Source organism: Panthera pardus, unplaced genomic scaffold (assembly GCF_024362965.1).
Source record: "Panthera pardus isolate Hobbes unplaced genomic scaffold, ASM2436296v1 HiC_scaffold_21, whole genome shotgun sequence".
NCBI lineage: Eukaryota > Metazoa > Chordata > Mammalia > Carnivora > Felidae > Panthera > Panthera pardus.
In genome coordinates this window covers 18761749-18781976 of record NW_026526777.1, presented here as the reverse complement: position 1 = coordinate 18781976, position 20228 = coordinate 18761749, and the positions used below count along the sequence as shown (strand labels likewise).

At 34.7% G+C, this 20228-nt stretch overlaps 1 protein-coding gene across 3 annotated transcripts in view; it reads left to right on the top strand.

Annotated features, from left to right (window-relative positions):
* Positions 1-20228, top strand: part of BRINP3 (BMP/retinoic acid inducible neural specific 3) — a 415072-nt gene that overhangs the window by 186757 nt on the left and 208087 nt on the right. For all 3 annotated transcript variants that reach the window (XM_019465615.2, XM_019465616.2, XM_019465617.2), the window contains exon 3: positions 10566-10756. In XM_019465615.2, coding sequence (XP_019321160.1) covers positions 10566-10756 — 191 coding nt within the window. The remainder of the gene's footprint in view (positions 1-10565; positions 10757-20228) is intronic.

Below are 20228 nucleotides of genomic sequence, written 5' to 3'. Positions count from 1 at the left end.
CTTCTAATTACAATGTATCAGCTTTATAAAAAGCATGGTCACCTTCAACTTAACAGCTACCCTAATCCCATCTGAAATATTTCTTTCCTTTAAATATTGTAGTTCAATTATCATCAGAATGATCATTATACCACTTAACTTATGTTTACAGAGACACCAAAATGTTAATGTTTCTACAAGATTTATTTTTAATTATTCTTTGGGGATCTCCTTGCCATGATCTTCCTATTAAATTTAACAAAAATATGATTTCCATTTGCTGCTAATGCTCAAACTTGGAAAATTAAAATGTTATCTAATTAATAGTTATCATTATGGCCTCCACGAAAAAATAAGGCCTCAGAATTTTCCCACACCATTTTGATTTTAAGTGTTTTTAATTTATTAATTTTAAAAGTTAAAATTTAAATTTGTAGGTATTTCAAGTTGATTCAGTAAAGAACACTGTTCTAAGTCTATACATTCAAATATATTTTATGGTCATCATTAATTTTGTGTTTTATTAAGCACAATAATATTCAGCAGATAGGAGCTAAATATCCTCTGCATTCTGAGAAAATATTTGTGTTATATTTGAAGACACACAACATATAACTATTAAAAAATATTCTTATTTAGAGGAACACTATGGCCCTGTGATTCTTGCCTATTTTTCATATTTATGGCCTGAGCAACCAACAGGAGCAAGTCTAATCTATGAGACACATGAAGAATAGTTAAAATGTGAGGAGTAAGTAACTAAGCCATGTCATAATATATACAAAATTTTGATGTTGCTGTTGTAATTGGTTTCGGTTTGTGTTTTTGTCACAGACTTCATTTTTTTAAACTTACAATGTGATATTTGTTTCTTTTATAAAGCGAGTTTGACAATCTCTGCCACAACTTTTCGTCATAAAAAAAAAAAACACTTCTGCTTATACACGTATATCACCAAAAACACTTTCAATACAGAAATATATTTACAGGAAAATGTATAGATTTACAAATCATTTCTCTAAGTGTAATGGAGAAAGATGGAGTTCAATATCAATATATCTATACCTATATTATATGTAATTAAATACAGATTTTTTTGGAAAGTGTCTGGTTTTGTGCTCCATTTTTAATCTGGACAAATAGCATTTTCTATAGTCACATGGCCTTTCAATAAATACTTACAAAAATCCTACCCTTAAATGAACACAGAAATCTCCTTCAAGATTAATTATACTTTCACTAAATTAAATTTCCTATGTAATTACAAAAGGATGGTTTCTCCACCTGACTTTATTTCTTCACCAGCCTCTTTTATACTTTCCAAAAGCTCTAAAAGAATTTTCAATGTCATATATAATTTTCTCTTTATTTTTTCTACATATCTTCAGAAAGATATATGAAATTGGTAGAAAGGATTTTTGACTCAACGTTTTTCAAGTCACCTGTATTAACTTTAGTAACTCCTTCTAATAATTTAGTGGGATTACTAACCTCTTAGCAGTGTTTTGCGCTTCAAAATGCAATTACATATTTACTATCCATTATTAAGTAAATGAAAGTAATTTAAAAATATTAGCATTGTTAGAGCAACTTGTACTTCCAAGGAAATAAATTAAATGTAGCTTTCTTGATTTCTCCTACTCAGTACAACTAAAAAACCTGGTTATTACATATAAAACAAATCTAAGAAGACTTTGAAAGTTGTAGAGAAGAGGGTGGACTGTCTAGGGATGTTGAAACCCAAGCAGAGACAAAGAAGCAAAGGCAATACAATAAAGCAAAAAATAGTCTTTCCAACAGATGGTGCTGGAATGACTAGACATGCACATGCAAAAAGGTGAATGTATGGGTCGCCTGGGTGACTCAGTGGTTAAGCATCCACTTCAGCTCAGGTCATGATTTCCCAGTTTCGTGAGTTTGAGCCCCACGTTGGGCTCTGCACTGGCATCTCGGAGTTTGCTTGGGATTTTCTCTCTCTCCCTCTCTCTCTCTGCCCCTCCCCCACACATGCTGTCTGTCCCTCTCAAAATAAATAAATCAATAAACTCAAAAAAAAAAAAAAAGATATATGGCCATAAAAAGAAAGCATAATACATGTCTGTGTTGAGCCTATTGTATAATGGAAGAGGCAGATACTAATCAAGCAACCACACAAATTATTAACTACTAGGAAGGAAAAGAACACTCAGTTATGAGTATATGTAACAATTGTTTGGGGACTGGCTTGGTGTGGTAAGACTACAGTTTCTCCATGTGATATTGGTGTCTTTGAAGTTTGTATATAGTGGGTGATATTTAATACATTTATTTTACATAAATTCCAAGCATAGAAGACAGGAAGAGCCAAGTGCCTGTTAAATACTAAATTTCACATTGTAATCCATAAATTCTGAGGGTAATGTCTAGAGAAAGGTGACATTACCAGTTTATGTTTCACAAGCTTTTTGGGTGTAAAATGATATTTTGACAACTCAAGCCTGAATCAGGCTGAAAGGTTATAATTTGAGGAATAATCATTTATACTTTGTAAATTTAAGAGTATACACTTTTTTTTTTCCTGAAAGTTTTTCATAAAAGATCATATCTGGTCTCTCTTCCACATTTTGATGCAAAAGACGTAAAATTAATAGCAAGTTTATTTCCCTTAATTATGTGGGAAAAACATACTATTTTAAGAAGAGTTTTTTAAAGTACATTTTAAAACTTATTTAAAGAAAAATAAATATTCTATTAAATTGAGTTACTATTTAAAACTAATTTTTATATGGAAAGATTTCATTCAAAATTAACTTTGTATTCACTGTCTCTAAAAATTGTAATTACTCTAAAAGAGAATAATACTTCATCTTATGTTTTAACCTTAAGTTACTCAAAATGAAGCAACATATGAATTTATAGTTTATTTCAAGTTCAAATATTTAATTGGTTAGTTACTTGTCATAAATCATGATTTATGAGTGTTTGCTCCAATATTTAAGGTAGGAAAAGGATGACCATCAAGAAATTTTAATGAAGTTATTACTTAAATGTTCAAAGACATTTTCACCAAGCAGATTAATTTTTCATTAGCAAATAGCTATTCTTTTGGCAATAACCTTCTTCCTGAGCATTTAACTTATTAGTCTGCTCCCGGACAAAGAAGAACAATTTGTAGATACTTGGAGTATGGTTTTATTTATAAATTATTTTGTTAATTTTACTCTTTAATTCTACTAAGGCTTATTACCTTGACCAATGTTTATATATATTTAAAGAATTAACATCTTGGAACAAAAAATCATGACTCCACAAGCATACATGTCCAAAATTTGCTAAGAGATAAACAGTGTCCCCTGCACCATTTTAAAGAGAGAGGGAGGCAAATCATAAGAGACTCATAAATACAAAGAACAAACTGAGGGCTGCTGGAGGTGTGTTGAACAGGGGGATGGGCTAAATGGGTGTTCATGTTGCCGTGAGCATTGGGTATTATATGTAAGTGATGAATGACTACATTCTACTCCTGAAATCGTTATTACACTACATGTTCACTAACTTGGTTTTAGATAAAATTTAAAAAAAAATTAAAAAGTGTTACCCATTTTCTTCTTTAAATCTCTACAGAGTTAGTACTATTAGACATACGTTCCTAAATGAAATGACATCAGTGAGGTTTTAAGAACTTGCCAAAATTCACAGGGCTTTGAATTCTATGAATTGAATTGATGCTGGTGGGACTTGAAACTTTAGCTTTCTGACTTCTATTTTTTTTTTTTTTTGAAAACTAATATTGCCTCCCTAAAGTACTCAAATTATTGTGTGAAATGCAGATATTTTTACTAATTAACCAACACAAATACCCTTTGAATTACAAATATAAAAAAAGGACATTCATATTTGTTTCTTTTTTTCAGAGAGATTCAGAGTATTTTATTTTAGCTCAGTTGTATCTCTCTCTTGGCTTACCTACACTGTTTAATAATTACCAAATCAGTATATTATATCAATGTGATTGATGGAAAATTTTGTTAAATTGTAACAGAAGTTAAATTGTAGTTCCAAAATTTAGAAAGAAAAGCTTTTGTCTGTTACTTAATTCCTTCTCTTCAACTTAGAGATCATTCATTGACAGCATATGTGTATATATTTTACATCAATACTTTTGCTAACATCTCTTCAAAGGAGTGGCTTAATTTAGATGTAAATAACAAATTTCTCTATTATGTATATATCTGTGTAGGCACAAACATGTAGTACCCTTATATTTCTATTAAATAAGTTTCCTTTTGGTATAATGAAATTGACTACAGTAATTGAATTATGTGGTGTCTCTTAAAATTTGGATAGAACCTTATCTATTAAATTACAGAAAGTAACTTAAAGCTAGGTAAGGTAAAATTAATTTTAAGTCATTTCATAGCTCTGAAAATTTAACATTTTTTTAAATAATCAGAAATATACATTACTAGCCACAAATCATTCTTTAAAAGATTCTCAGTAACCCCCACCTCCACTTTATGTAATTCAATGATATAAAGAGGCTACAGCTACAATTCTTGTTGCTTTCTGGACTGGGGATGATATTTTGTTGCAATCATGGTAATTTGTCTTCTTTAATCTACTATGTGTTGGCAGTTCTTGCAAAATACTACAGTCCTTAATGGTGCTTCTCAAAAATTCTGCATGTACACATTTTACATAAGTCCTATTTTTCATCGGGTTTTTTATTTCAGTATTTTATTTGCCTAGATTCATGGTACCAAATTCCTAGCCTCACCCAAAAGTATCTCTCAAGCTTTAAAAACTCCACTACTGGGGTGCCTGGGTGGCTCAGTCAGCTGAGCATCTGACTTAGGCTCAGGTCATGATCTTGCAGTCTGTGAGTTTAAGCCCTGTGTCAGGCTCTGGGCTGACAGCTTGCAGCTCAGAGCCTGGAGCCTGCTTTGAATTCTGTGTCTCCCTCTCTCTCTGCCCCTCCCCTGCTTATGCTCTGTCTCTCTCTGTCAAAAACAAATAAATATTAAAAAAAAAAACCTCCACTACTGTTATTTTTTTTTAAAAGTTTTATATCAAGGGGCAGGAGGGCAAAAGAAAGTGGAATCACTATCCTGCCAACTGTTTAGCATTCAGCTGTTTTAAAAACACTAGCTTCAGAGCTAGTCATCCGGGCTGTTAGAACATTTCCCTTTTACTGGCCAAATGGAAAACAGCATCATCTGTGGGATGTGAAAGCTTTAAGGAAAGCACATCCAAATAACCTTTCCTATATGTAACAGTTACACATAATAAAAGTATGAGGAACTAGTATTGATTGTTAGTGGCATTTTTAAAGACCAGTATGATTTTACAGATGTAATAAGGTTATTGCTACTGAAGATCAGCAAGTCAATTTACGATTCTTATGGTGAATTTGTTTGGTGTATATTAGTGTTTGGGAAATACATTTTGTTTTACTATTCTGTTGTGTATGCAAATTTAATTAAAATTATGGAATTAAACTTATAAGCCAACAAATGTAGTATTGTGACAAGTGATATAATGATAGCCTTTTAAGGCATAGATAAACAACTTTATTTAGTGTACATTAGCAGTTAAGGATTTTTTCAGCAACTGCATCATCTGATTTGGTCAGTTTTTTTTTAATGCTGCTCTTCCTTTGGTACTGAACAGTGACAGAGTCTATATTTTTCAGGAACTGGATATACATGTGTAATTTGAAAGAAATTACAGTAGTTAATATATTTTAAATACACTAAGTACTTTAATGTATTCACATAGAATTTAAATACTAATAAGAAAGGTCAATGGCAATATGGCAATGATGTAATCATTATTTAAATGGAATGCGTTGATGTCATTCTTGTTTTCCAACCTTTTACATGAGATGGGCACAGATGAAGTTATAATAAATGTAGAAAAGTAAACATTACATAGACATACATAATAATAGATGCCTGCAAGTCAGACTTTTTAGCAGGCAAACATACAACTCTAATCAACTAATAGAGGCTTCTTAGAGCCAACAAAAGCATTTTCAAAGTAATGTTCTGGCTGAACTGTTTATAGCCCATTTGTGTGTTCCACAAAATAGTGCTGCTTCTAAAAGGGCTGAGTTACATTAAACTCTAATGATTGTGCCTCTTTTATTTAAAGGCTTCCAAAGGTTATGATGAGAAGATATTTATGTACTGTGAAGGCTTCAGGTAGAATGGAACATTCACTTAGATGCCAAAATGTTCTTATTTAATACAAACATAATGAATCTGGATGGAATCCTTGGATCCTTTAGGTAAAATGTTCTCATTATGAAAATCATACCCGACAGCACATTATCAATTCAGCATTCCATTGCTTTGTTTTTCCAAAATTTAATGAATGCATAGTCTAGTTGCAACTGAGGTGAATTGTATCTTCAGGATGAAAAAAACTGCACCCATAAGTTTCCAATTTATATACAACCGTTACTTCCTTATTGCCTTCTCAAGTTACCCCAAAGTCAAAACACTCTGCATTACTTATTATGTACTAGATTACATTACTAGAAAGCAAGAAAACGAACCAACTAATAACCCCATAATCTTGATAGCTTTTCATGACAAAATTTCTTTTTAGTTCATGCACTTGTTCATCCCAACAAGCTGCAAGGCTGGGGTTGGGGGATGGGGATTTGAATCTTCATTGTTCATTAGGGCCCCTGGCTGATGGGCCAGCATAACCATACAGGGCACACTTTGTCAGTGAAAGCAAGTCACATGGCCACACTGATTTTAAAGGACACCAGTAACTGCAATCCTATCCTGTGGCCAGGATGAAGAGACGCTGAGTATTTGTATTCATATCTAGCGTTCACTACTCACAGTGTGGTACTTCACTGTCCAGAGAGGACTTCCTGTACTTAAAGTGCTGTTATCAGCACTTCTCAGGATTATTTCAGTACTTTCCATCTGAGTTTTCACAAAAAATTTGTAGAGATTGTAAAAGTGATCGTGTGTCATTACAATACAAACCGATAATATGGAGAGTGGAAATGAGAGATCTCATAGCCCAAATCAATATTTGTGTTTTTTACACACACACACAATTACACTTTCGGATATACATAATGAAAGTATAATGCATTACTTCATCTGTATATAAAATATAAAAGAAAAAGTAGAAAAAAGGTTTTAGATGGAGCTCTTGAGATAAGAATTTGCTGTAATTACTAACAATAATTTTTTTTTAATTAATTAATTAAATTAGTTAGTGGGTTGTTTAATTTGCATTAGTATTAGTCTTCATTGGGTGATACCTTCAAAGAATCTGTCCTTTACTTTTGGTGGTTGCGTGGCAGAATAATCAGAAGGGACGGCAAAGTGTTTTGTCCATCTGAAATGTTAGAATATTCATGTCCATTTTATCTTGCTTAATAATATAATCTTTGAGCCTTTAAGGTAACAGTTTTTCTTACATTCATCTACAAGCCTAGCAAGATTTCTGGTAATAACAACAATAGTGAACAATTAATACTTTTTTTATTTATTTGGTGCTAGAAATTGATTTCAGGAAATGACATGTTTGTTTTAGATCTTTCATGTTTTATTTATTTATTTATTTATTTATTTATTTATTTATTTATTTGCTTTTTTTATTTGGGGTTTTTGGGTCAAATTTAATAGGAAGAAACAGGAGAAAGTAGTAAATCAAGTCAGAATAGATCATGGGATTTGATCTGAATACTCATTAGCTGCTAAAGATAAGAAAGACTAGAATTGTGCTCTTCAAATATGTATTTACGCATAGTCATCTAGCCTGAAATACTCAATGATTTAAAAAGAGTGTATATGGTATGTAAAATACCACAATTGAATCAATCTTCTTGGTTATTTAAAGTCCAATTAATTCACTTAGCAGCTCACATATTGGTCTATGAATGCATGCATATGAGTTTATAAATTTATCACTTTAAACCATTGAAAAAGATATGCCAAAATTCTAGGTTCATGTCACTCTCTTGACAAGATCATAACGTTTTTTCAGCAAATAAAAAAAAAATAAATGTTCAAGGGTAAGTCTATAAAGTTTGGAACTGAACAACTATTATTTACATCTTGGTTTAATAAATTACTTCTTAGAAGTATTATATGATTATATAGTTTGAGATATGTCACAAAATATTAAAATGTAAATATTTTATTTTTAATTCTTTTAAATTTATTTATCTATTTAGAGAGAGAGAGAGAAAGGGAGAGAGAGGGAATGAGTTGGGAGGGCAGAGAGAGAGAGGAAGAGAGAAAATCTCAAGCAGGGTCCCCACTATCAGCGCAGAGCCCAATGGGGACTTGATTTCAGGAACCCTGAGATCATGACCTGAGCTGAAATCAAGAGTCAGACGTTTAACCAATTGAGCCACCAGTTGCCCCAAAACTTAAATATTTTATTTTAAATGCTCTTCTTCACCATTTTGAATATACACTTATATTATATATGTATTATATATAATATTATATATACATATGTGTATATATAATACACAGGTACAATTTAGGTAATTTTTTATAAAAAGAAAAGACATAAAAATTGTTAATATCAACCCAGGTTTGGGGAAAAAAAGACATTCTTACTCTCTTCTGAGGAAACATGAACTAATAAATCCAGCATAGTGTCACTAAAAATCCTGTATTTACTGAAAACAGAACACTGAGAAAATTTTGGAGACAATATACTAAATTATCTAATAGTTTTCTTCAATGTAGCGGCATTAGTGTTGTCTGTTAATGCAAACTCTGGATCCCACTTCAGTCCTAATGGATCAGAAAATTCTGGGGTAGAGTTTCTATGTGACTCTACTAGGTGCTAAAATTTGAGAACCACCGGTAGAACAAAACTATTTAGATCAGCTGACTTATAGAGGAGACAGCAAGAGTTTCTGAAGGAAAGAAACACTAAATTGACTTATTCTAAGGCCGAGTCTTCCCTAGATTCCTTAGTGAATCTTATCTTCTAATTAATCTCCAAAAGACTGGGTGGATTGTTGGGCTGACAAATGTGTGTCACACAAGCAAAATATTCATAATTAGAGACTGTCAGAGAGATGCCTCTTTGTTCTGCAAGTATTTACTCTTCTTTATTCTGTGTAAATCTCTTCCCCACTTCCCTGCCTCTAGCAACCTTTTTGTTTTTTCCCCTCAGGGACTGCCTAAATATTAAATATCACCTCTCCAAAAGTTGCCATCCTGGTCACTTAAAATAAAATGGGGCTTCACTGTCCACAGCCAGATGGCTCATCACAGCAGGCTGTCTCTGGTAGCTCTCAGCACTTAAAGTCCTCTGACATGTGTTTAAAATTTAATTTAATGTCTTCGTTTTATTTATTTATTTATTTATTTATTTATTTATTTATTTAACATTTATTCATTTTGAGAGCTAGAGAAGGAGCAGCAGGGGTGGGGAGAGAGAGGGAAACAGAGAGAATCCCAGGCAGGCTCCACACTGTCAGTGAGGAACCCAATGTAGGGCTTGAACTCACAAATTGTGAGATCATGACCTGAGCCTAAATCAAGGGTTGGACCCTTAACCAACTGAGCTACCCAGGTGACCCAGTTTTATTTATTTTTCAAACTTTCTCTAGAATGTGAATTCCATTTGGACATGGACAGTATTGGTCTGCTTTACTGATGTATCCTTATCATGCACTGTTTGTTGGTGCACTACAGGCATTTTGTGGGGAAAAATATAAGTAAATATAGGACATCTTTATACAATATTACTCAATATTTTATCTGCCAAATAGTAATTGAGTTAAATAACACGCCTAGTAGTATTAAGCCTGGATGAAGGAATTCTTTCCTGTGGAAGGTATTTGAGATTTTTATCAGACCAACTCAGAATAATTCTGTACAGTTATCAGGAGATGCAGTTCACCATAGTTCTTTTCTGAAGTGTTATTAGTTTGATTTTAACTCAATATAAATGTATAAATCTTTGTTTAAATGTATAAATCATTTATAACCATATTTTCCATTTCCCTAATTTGGCCGAATCCACCTGAAATGTCATTTGCATCTAGAGAAATCGCTAAGCAAGTTGAATTTAGGTTTCAAAATAGGTTGTAAACAATAATTATTGTAAAAATATTTCTCTTTTGGTTATGCTTTTAAAATTCTTCCACAGCGCCATAATATTCTCGAAGTGTTTTACAGGGTCCCATGCTAAAGTGAATAAAGAAAGGAATCATTAGAGTTATGAAAATAAATTCATTCTCTTTTTTCAATTTCCCTCAAAAATAATAAAATATTATCTTAGTGTTTTTTAATGGCTCTACATTCATATTCTATGCGTAATGAAATCATTTTTATGAGTACGTCTTTCCTTGGGAAAAAACGAATCAGGGAAAGCTGTTTCTTTTACGTGACTTGTTTTTCCTTTATGTGATTTGGTTTTCAGAATATTCACTCGAGTTACATAAATTATAAATGTTGCTTCTCCTACTCATAGCACATGACACATTATTACAGGCGAGACTCATTGTAATGTGGTGACCCCAGCTAAACTACCAAGTGAACTTTTCAAATGAAAACATTCAGGTAGATTGTGTATTTATGAATAAAAATAAATTTGCTTTTCAGGGAGTTTGGCCGCTGGAAAGTAAATAACCTTGCAGTCGAGAGGAGAAATTTCCTTGGCTCTCCTCTGCCTCTTGCTCCTGAATTCTTCCGCAACATAAGACTTTTGGGACGCCGACCTACCCTGCAGCAAATCACAGAAAACCTTATCAAGAAATATGGGACACATTTCTTGCTGTCTGCTACTCTGGGAGGTACGACTCTTTGAAATATTTGCGCCTATGTATGCTTGTGTGTAAAACTGTATAAACCAAGTAAATGTGTGCTGATTAATTCAGATAGCTGCAGTTTGAATAATTCTAGAATTCATTCACTAATTTGTTCAATATGTTTACTGAGTTATTACTAAATGCCTTTTATGGTGTTCCCAATGGTTATTACCTAGTTCTTACCTGAACGCAGCCTACAATATAATAACATGCATTAAATATAGTCTTAGTTATTACACTTTAAAATGCAAGGTGATGTGACAAATTTTATTTAAAAAATGAATAACAAACAGTCCAGTCACAAAGTGGAAGTCATCACTTCAGGTTGCAGAGAGCAGGAAAATTTCCCTGGAGTAAACCTTAAAGATCTAAAATTATATTTGTAGCACTATTTTAGTATTTTTGATTGCGGTGGATATATGATATGAAAAGACTGATCAATAAATGTCAATTATGATGTACAATGTAGAAGTAAAGATTAATAAAGTCACTTCTTCAATTTATAAATGTTTAAAAATTAAGAAAACGGTGGTTTTAACATCATTAAATATGTTTATTTATCATAGTGATGTATAATTCAGCATTTTGAATATACTTAAATGATATTTGGGGAGGTAACATGTAATAGGGAAAATACAATTTTCCTAAAACTTAAAAGTATCCCAGAATTCCATGTATTTCATTTCTTGCAGGACTTTAAATAATGTCCAGCCATTTTATTTAGAAATAGATGTTACTTTTTCCTATAATGAAGAGCACTGAATATAATTGAGTAGGAAAGCCATGGAAACAGTGATTTCCTGCTTCCTTGTCAGTTCCCAGTAAGTTTACTAAATACGGGCAAACTGATTCACACCAATGGGGAGGTGGTGTGAAAGGCCACTTAAGTTCTTCAGTTTTCCTATCTTAGAAAATGAGTCATTTCTTTCCTTTACCTCCCAGTCCAGTCTGTCAGTAAGTCGTGCCAGTATTTCCCCCTCAAATATATCCCATGTCAAACCTTTCTGACTTTTACTTGAACATCCCTAGACCAAGTCATCATGTTTCTCCCAGAATACTCCTAAGGTCATGCTCCACACAGATCCTTATAAAACTTGAATCAGGTCAAATAATTCCCTGTGTCAATTAAAACCTATAACTAGCCACTTAAAATCCAAATGTCTTGCTATGGCTTATAATGCACTACATGAGTGATCTGGCACTGACTTTCATCACAGACCTCAACTTTGCTCTTTCCTCATCATGTTGTTTTTTTCAGTGAGAATGACCTTCAAGTGTTTCTGGTCAGTATTTCTGCTTAAAGGTTACTTTCCCGAGAGGGCTTTCCTGTCCATACCTCCAGGAACAGTGCCCAGTTGTCCACCAATAGTCTCTACTATTTTATGATCTTACTTTGTATTCTTAATTGTATTTATTTTATTTTTTCATGTTTTAGTATTTATTTTGAGAGAGAGCACAAGTGTAAGAGGGACAGAGAGAGAGAGGGAAAGAGAATCCCAAACAAACCATGAGATCATGACCTGAGCCAAAATCAAGACTTGGATGCTTAACCTACTGAGCCACTCAGGCACCTTTTTTATAGTATTTATTTTTATGTGAGATATTTTATTCATTAGTTTCCTTATTTATTATCTGTAATTTCTGCGTATTTCCTTGAAAAAAAGGGACTTGCTTATATTTGTCATCAATTTACTCTCATAGTTAGAAGCACACAATATATCCTCATGAAATATTTTGGTTTTTTTGTTTGTTTTATTTGGATCCTGATTTTTATTTTTATATTCTTAAATAATCTCTACCCCCAACATGGAGCTCGAACTTACGACCCCTGAGAGCAACAGTCACGTGCTCTACTGACTGAGACAGCCAGGTGTCCCTGGATCCTAATTTTTTAAAATATTTTTTTATTATTTATTTTTATTTTTTAATTTACATCCAAGTTAGTTAGTGTATAGTACAATAATGATTTCAGAAATAGAATCCAGTGATTCATCTGCTACATATAACACCCAGTGCTCATCCCTACAAGTGTCTTCCTCAGTGGCCCTTGCCCGTTTAGTGATCCCCCAACCCACAACCCCTCCAACAATCCTCAGTTTGTTCTATTTATGAGTCTTTTTTGTTGTTGTTGTTTTGTCTCCCTCCTTGTTTTTATATTATGTTTGCTTCCCTTTCCCTATGTTCATCTGTTTTGTATTTTAAATTGCACATATGAGTGAAATCAATGTGACATTTGTCTTTCTCTGAGAAATCTTGCTTAGTGTAATACCCTCTAGTTCCATCCACATTGTTGCAAAAGGCAAGATTTCATTCTTTTTGATTGCCGAGGAATACTCCATTGTATGTATATACCACATCTTCTTTATCCATTCATCTGTTGATGGACGCTTGGGCTCTTTCCATACTTTGGTTTTTGTTGGTAGTGCTGCTATAAACATTGGGGTGCATTCATCCCTTTGAAATAGCATCCCTGTAACCTTTGGATAAATACCTAGTAGTGCAATTGCTGGGTCATTGGGTAGTTCTACCTTTAATTTTTTGAGGAGCCTCTGTACTGTCTTCCAGAGTGGCTGCACCAGCTTGCATTCCCACCAGCAGTGCAAAAGAGTCCCCCTTTCTCTGCATCATCACCAGCATATGTTGTTGCCTGGGTTGTTAAAGTTAGCCATTCTGACTGGTGTGAGGTGGTATCTCATTGTAATTTTTATTTGTACTTCCCTGATAGTGATGTTCAGCATTTTTTTCATGTGTCTGTTAGCCATTTGGATGTTTCTTTTGAAAAGTGTCTATTCATATCTTTTGCCCATTTCTTCATTGGATTATTTGTTTTTTGGGTGTTGAGTTTGGTAAGTTCTTTATAGATTTTGGATACTGACCCTTTATTTGATATGTCATTTGCAAATATATTCTCCCATTCTGTTGGTTGCCTTTTAGTTTTGCTGATTGTTTCCATCACTGTGCAGAAGCTTTTTATCTTGATGAGGTCCCAATAATAGTTCATTACTGCTTTTTATTCCCTTGCTTCCAGAGACATGTTGAGTAAGAAATTGCTTTGGCCGAGGTCAAGAGGGTTTTGCCTGCTTTCTCCTTGAGGATTTTGATGGCTTCCTATCTTACATTTAGGTCTTTCATCCACTTTGAGTTTATTTTTGTGTACGGTATAAGAAAATGGTCCAGGTTCATTCTTCTGCATGTCACTGTCCAGTTTTCTCAACATCATTTGCTGAAGAGACTGTCTTTATTCCATTGGATATTCTTTCCTGCTTTGTTAAAGATTAGTTGGCCATACATTTGTGGGTTCATTTCTGGGTTCTCTATTCTATTCCATCGATTTGAGTGTCTGTTTTTGTGCCAGGACCACACTGTCTTGATGACTACAGCTATGTAATACAGGCTAAAGTCTGAGATTGTGATACCTCCAGCTTTGTTTTTCTTTTCCAGGACTGCTTTGGCTATTCAGGGTCTTTTCTGGTTCCATACAAGTTTCAGGATTGTTTGTTCTACCTCTGTGAAGAATGCTGGTGTTATTTTGATAAGGATTGCATAAATTTGTAGATCACTTTGTATAGTATTGATGTTTTAGCAATATTTGTTCTTCCAATCCATGAGCATAGAATATTTTTTTCATTTCTTTGTGTCTTCTTCAGTTTCTTTCATAAGCTTTCTATAGTTTTCAGTGTATAAAAATTTCACCTCTTTGGTTAGGTTTATTCCTAGGTATTTTATGGTTTTGGTGCAATTGTAAATGGGATCCATTCCTTGATTTCTCTTTCTGTTGCTTCATTCTTGGTGCATCGAAATGCAACTGATTTCTGTGCATTGATTTTGTATTCTATTACTTTGCTGAATTCATGGATCAGTCCTGGCAGTTTTTTGGTGGAATCTTTTGGGTTTTCCATATAGAGTATCATGTGGTCTGTGAAGAGTGAAAATTTGACTTCCTCCTGGCTGATTTGGATGCTTTCATTCCTTTCTGTTATCTGATTTCTGAGTCTAGGACTTTCAATACTATGTTGAATACCAGTGGTGAAAGTGGACATCCTTGTCATGTTCCTGACCTTAGTGGGAAAGCTCTCAGTTTTACCCCATGGAGGATGATATTAGCAATGGGTCTCTCCTACATGGCTGTTATGATCTTGAGGTATGATCCTTCTATCCCTACTTTCTTGAGGGTTTTTATCAAGAAAGGATGCTATATTTTGTCAAATGCTTTCTCTACATCTATTGAGAGTATCATGTGGTTCTTGCCCTTTCTTTTATTAATGTGATGTATCACATTGATTGATTTGTAGATATCGAACCAGCCCTGCAGCCCAGGAATGAATCCCACTTGATCATGGTGAATAATTCTTTTAATGCATTGTTGGAACAAGTTGGCTAGTACCTTGTTGAGAATTTTCACATGAATGTTCATCAGGGAAGTTAGTCCATAATTCTCCTTTTTAGTGGGGGGTTCTCTGTCTGGTTTTGGAATCAAGGTAATGCTAGCTTCATAGAAAAAGTTTAGAAGTTTTTACTCCATTTCTATTTTTGGAACAGCTTCAAGAGAATAGGTGTTAACTCTTCTTTAAACGTTTGGTAGAATCCCCCTGGAAAGCCACCTGGCCCTGGACTCTTGTTTTTTGGGATTTTTTTCTTATATTTGTTCATTTTTGAGAGACAGAGAGAGATAGAGCACAAGCAGGGTAGGGGCAGAGAGAGAGGGAGACACAGAATCTGAAGTAGGCTCCAGGTGCTGAGGTGTCAGCAAAGACCCCAATGCGGGGCTTGAACTCACAGATTGCTAACTGAAGTTGGAAGCTTAACCAACTGAGCCACTCAGGTGCCCCTGGGAGGTTTTTGATTACTAATTCATTTTCTTTACTGGTTATGGGTCTGATCAAATTTTCTATTTCTTCTTGTTTCAGTTTTGGTAGTTTATATGTTTCTAGGAATCTGTCTAGCTCTTCCAGATTGCCCAATTTATAGGCATATAATTGCTCCTAATATTCTCTTATTTTTGTTTTATTTCTGCAGTGTTGGTTATGATCTCTCCTCTTTCATCCTTGATTTTATTTATTTGGGTCCTTCCCTTTTTTGGGGTATCAAACTGGCTAGGGGGTTTATCAATTTTGTTAATTCTTTCAGAGAACCAGCTCCTGGTTTCATTGATCTTTTCTACTGCTTTTGTTTGTTTGTTTGTTTGTTTTGTTTTTGTTTTTGTTTTTGTTTTTGTTTTTGTTTTTGTTTTTGTTTTTGTTTTCCATAGCATTGATTTCCACTCTAATCTTTTTTTTTTTTCCAATCTTCTTCTGGTTTGGGGTTTTATTTGCTGTTCTTTTTCCAGCTCTTTAAGGTGTAACATTAATGTTGTGTACCTGAGACCTTTCTTCCTTCTTTAGGAAGGCCTGAATTGTTATATAAATCCCTCCTATGACCGTCTTTGTTGCATCCCAGAGATTTTGGCTTTGGACTGTGGTGTTATCATTTTCATTGGCTTCCACATACTTTTTAATTTCCTCCTTAACTTCTTGGTTAACCCATTCATTCTCTAGTAGGATGTTATTTAGTCTCCAAGTATCTGTTGTCTTTCCAAATTTTTTCTTGTGGTTGATTTTGACTTTCATATTGTTGTGGTGTGAAAATATGCAAGGTATGATCTCGATCTTTTTGTACTTGTTAAGGGCTGATTTGTGTCCCAGTATGTGCTCTATTCTGGAGAATGTTCCACGTGCACTCAAGAAGATCTGCTGCTTTAGGATGAAGTGTTCTGGATATATCCGTTAAGCCCATCCAGTCCAGTGAATCATTCAAAGCCATTATTTCCTTGTTGATTTCCTGCTTACATTGCTGCAAGTGGGGTGTTGAAGTCCCCCATCATTGTGGTATTATTGTCAATGAGTTTCTTTATGTTTGTGATTAACTGATTGATATATTTGGATCCATCACATTTGCGGCATAAATGGTTACAATTGTTACACCTTCTTGGTGGATAGACTCCTTAATTACGATACAATGCCCTTCTTCATCTCTTGTTACGGTCTTTATTTTAAAATCTAGATTGTCTGATATGAGTATGGCTTTCTCCAGCTTTCCTTGGCAACCATTAGTATGATAGATGGTTCTCCATCCCCTAACTTTCAATATGCTGGTATCTTTAGCTCTAAAATGAGTATCTTGTAAACAGCATATAGATGGAACTTGTTTTCTCATCCATTTTGTTACCCTATGTCTTTTGATTGGAGCATTTAGTCCTTTGACATTAAGAGTGGATAATGAAAGGTATTAACTTATTGCCATTGTGTTGCCTGTACAGTTGAAGTTTCTGGTGGTGTTCTCTGGTCCTTTCTAGTCTTTGTTGCTTTTGGTCTTTTTTGTTTTATTTTATATTTTCTCCCCTCAGAGAGTCCCCTTAAAATTTCTTGCAAAACTGGTTTAGAAGTCACAAATGCTTGTAGTTTTTGTTTGTCTGGTAAATTATTTATTTCTTCTTCTATTTTGAATGACAGCTTTGCTAGATCAAGAATTCTTGGCTGCATATTTTTTCCAACTCAGCACATTGACTATATCCTGCTACTCTTTTTTGACATGTTAAGCTTCTGTGGATAGGTCTGCTGTGAAACTGATGTGTCTTCCCTTATAGGTTAAGGCCTTTTTTATTTCCTTGCTGCTTTCATAATTCTTTCCTTGTCTGTATATTTTGTGAATTTGACTATGATATGCCTTGTTGATGATCAGTTTTTGTTGAATCTAATGGGAGTTCTCTGTGCTTCCTGGATTTTGATGTCTGTGTCTTTGCCCAGGTTAGGAAAGTCTTCCACTATGATTTGCTCACATAAACCTTTTACTCTTTTTACCCTCTCTTCCTCTTCTGGGGCCCCTATGATTCGGATGGTGTTCCTTTTTAATGAGTCATTGAGTTTCTCTAATTCTTATATCGTGCTCTTTTGCCTTCGTTTCCCTCTTTTTTTCTGCTTCATTATTCGCCATAAGTTTCTCTATCACTGATTCGCTGCTCTGCTTCATTTACCCTTCCTTCTGTGGCATCCATTTGATATTCGATCTCAGTTATTGCATTTTTAACTTCATCCTGACTAGATTTTACTTTTATCTCTACAGAGAGGGATTCTATGATTTTTTCCAACCCCAGATAGTATTCTTATTATTGTGACTCTAAATTCTGTTTCAGATATCTTGTTTATATCTGTGTTGATTAAGTCCCTGGCTGTCATTTCTTCCTGTTCATTCTTTTGGGGTGAATTCCTTCATTTCATCATTTTGGAGAAAGAAAAGAGTTCATAGAATTAAAAATAAAATTAAAAAAAAAATTAAAAAGAACACACAAAAAATCAAATAAAGAAAGCTAGATCCAAGGTGTGTTTTCTTCTGGTTCTTGAAAGAAGCTTGATAGAAGAGAGAAGAAAGGGAAATAAAAGAAAAAAAATGAAAAAAAAGTAAGATATGTTTAAAGATTTAAAAAAAGTCATACAATAAAATAGAATAAAATGAAATGAATAAAGTAAAATAGACTAAACAATGTACAAAAAGTAGTAAAATATAGTAGAAAAATAAAGAAAAATCTTTTTTATAAAAACAGAAAAAAAAGTCTCTTTTTGTATCCAAGAATAAGAAAAATAAAATTAGATGGACCATCTGACAGAATGGAATCCTAACAAAATTACATGCAGTTTCCCCTAGAAATCAAACTATGAAGTATGTACTTATAGTATGTACACTAAGCACAAAGCAGGGGGGGAAACTTGTGGTGCCTCTAGGGCATGTTTGATGTAGGTGGACAGGACTTGGTTTAATGACTCTATACTCCACTCGGTGTTACTGCTTAGCTTATTGGGGTGCATTGGTGTGGCATGCTTATGTGCCTATGCGCATGGGCAGGGGAGGTGAAAATAACATCTTCCATCTTCCCAGTCTCTAGCATCAAATCTCTGTGCTCTCACCAAATGGCAATCAAGCACCTCTCCTTTGTCTGGAGCTTCCATCCGCTACCTGCATCTCCACTGCCTGGGACCAAGCTGTCAGCCTGCCAAGTGGTACCTACCTCCCAAGTTTTATCTGAGATGGGGCTGTGTTTCCAAACCCTTCACTTCTGAAGGTCCTGTAGCTTGAACCTGCTCCTACCTTCTGGAGAAGGGTCTTGTGGAGTCGGGGCCAGTTGTCGGCCACCCTGAGAACAGTCATGCGACTGCACCACTGTAGATGCCCAATGTCCCAGAAAAATTTCACACAATCATGTAGCAGCAGCGGTTCAAGGACTATGGTAAATCACAACACACATCTGGTGCCAGGCTTCTTCATACCTTAGCATCTTTGTTCCACCAGCAAGTGTGGCTGTAATCTGGGGTCCGCTGGGACCTTTTCCTGTGTGTACACTGCACGGCCTCTACCAAATGTCCTCCTGGCCGGGGAACCATCTTTCCCCTTGTGGCCTGAGGACCCTTGGACCTTGCTGTCTGCTCCTGGGGATTTGTTCTTCCTACCAGAGCACTGCCAGGTATCTAGCTGCAGAGTTTCCAACTCTGCGCTCCCCTGTTTATAGAGTCCTAAAGGCAGCAAAACTTCTCCTTTCTCCCTTGCTGGTTCAGTTCCTGAGAGTGTTTCTGCTCTTTTGCTCCAGCTGCTTTTGAGGAAAGTGCTTTTCTTGTACTCTCCCCCGCTCCATCTCTGTCCTGTCTCTGCAAACAAAAACAACTCTCCACGCCCCTGCAGCTTCTCTCTTCCCCATTGTACCTCTCTGTGCCACATACCTGCCAAGTTATGTGCTTTAAGTTATGCAGATTGTTGATCGGTGCTCAGATCAATTTTCTGGGTGTGCAAAATGGTTTGATGCTGACATAGCTGCATTTCAAGAATGAAAGAAACAGAAAATTTCCATGCTGCTCCACCAACTTTGCCCCTCCCCCTTTCTACTTATGAAATATTTGTTAAATTAATATGTGAGATTACACTTTGCTTAGAGGCTGTGGTTTTCAAGTTCACCAAATAGATGTCAAAAATATGATACACACAGAGAGTAACCGAGATCTAATTCAAGAAGAAAGGTGAATGAAAAGCAAACACAAAGAACCAAAACAGTCGGTTAAACAAAGATTCAGAATTGGAGAGAATCAGGATGCAAGCAAGAGCAGGTGAGCAAGGCATAGAGAAGTTGGTAAAGGAAATTCCTGGGCACATTGAGGAAATATAAGTGTCAGGTGGCCTTAAGGAATTACAGGTGGAAGATGTAGATGGTTCAGGGAGACAAGAAAGGTCAGCCATGAAAACTCATTATCTCTGTCCTTCATAAATCAATACACTAAATAATATGATGAAGAGATCAGACAAAGCTGGTATTGAAAATTAACTCCCCCACCTTTTTTGAACTAATTGTGAAATTGTTAAAAAATGCTAAGTAACTTCTGTGATTTTAGGTTGTTTTTAGGAGAAAGTGGGAGAGTAATATCTGTGTGGTAGGGTCATG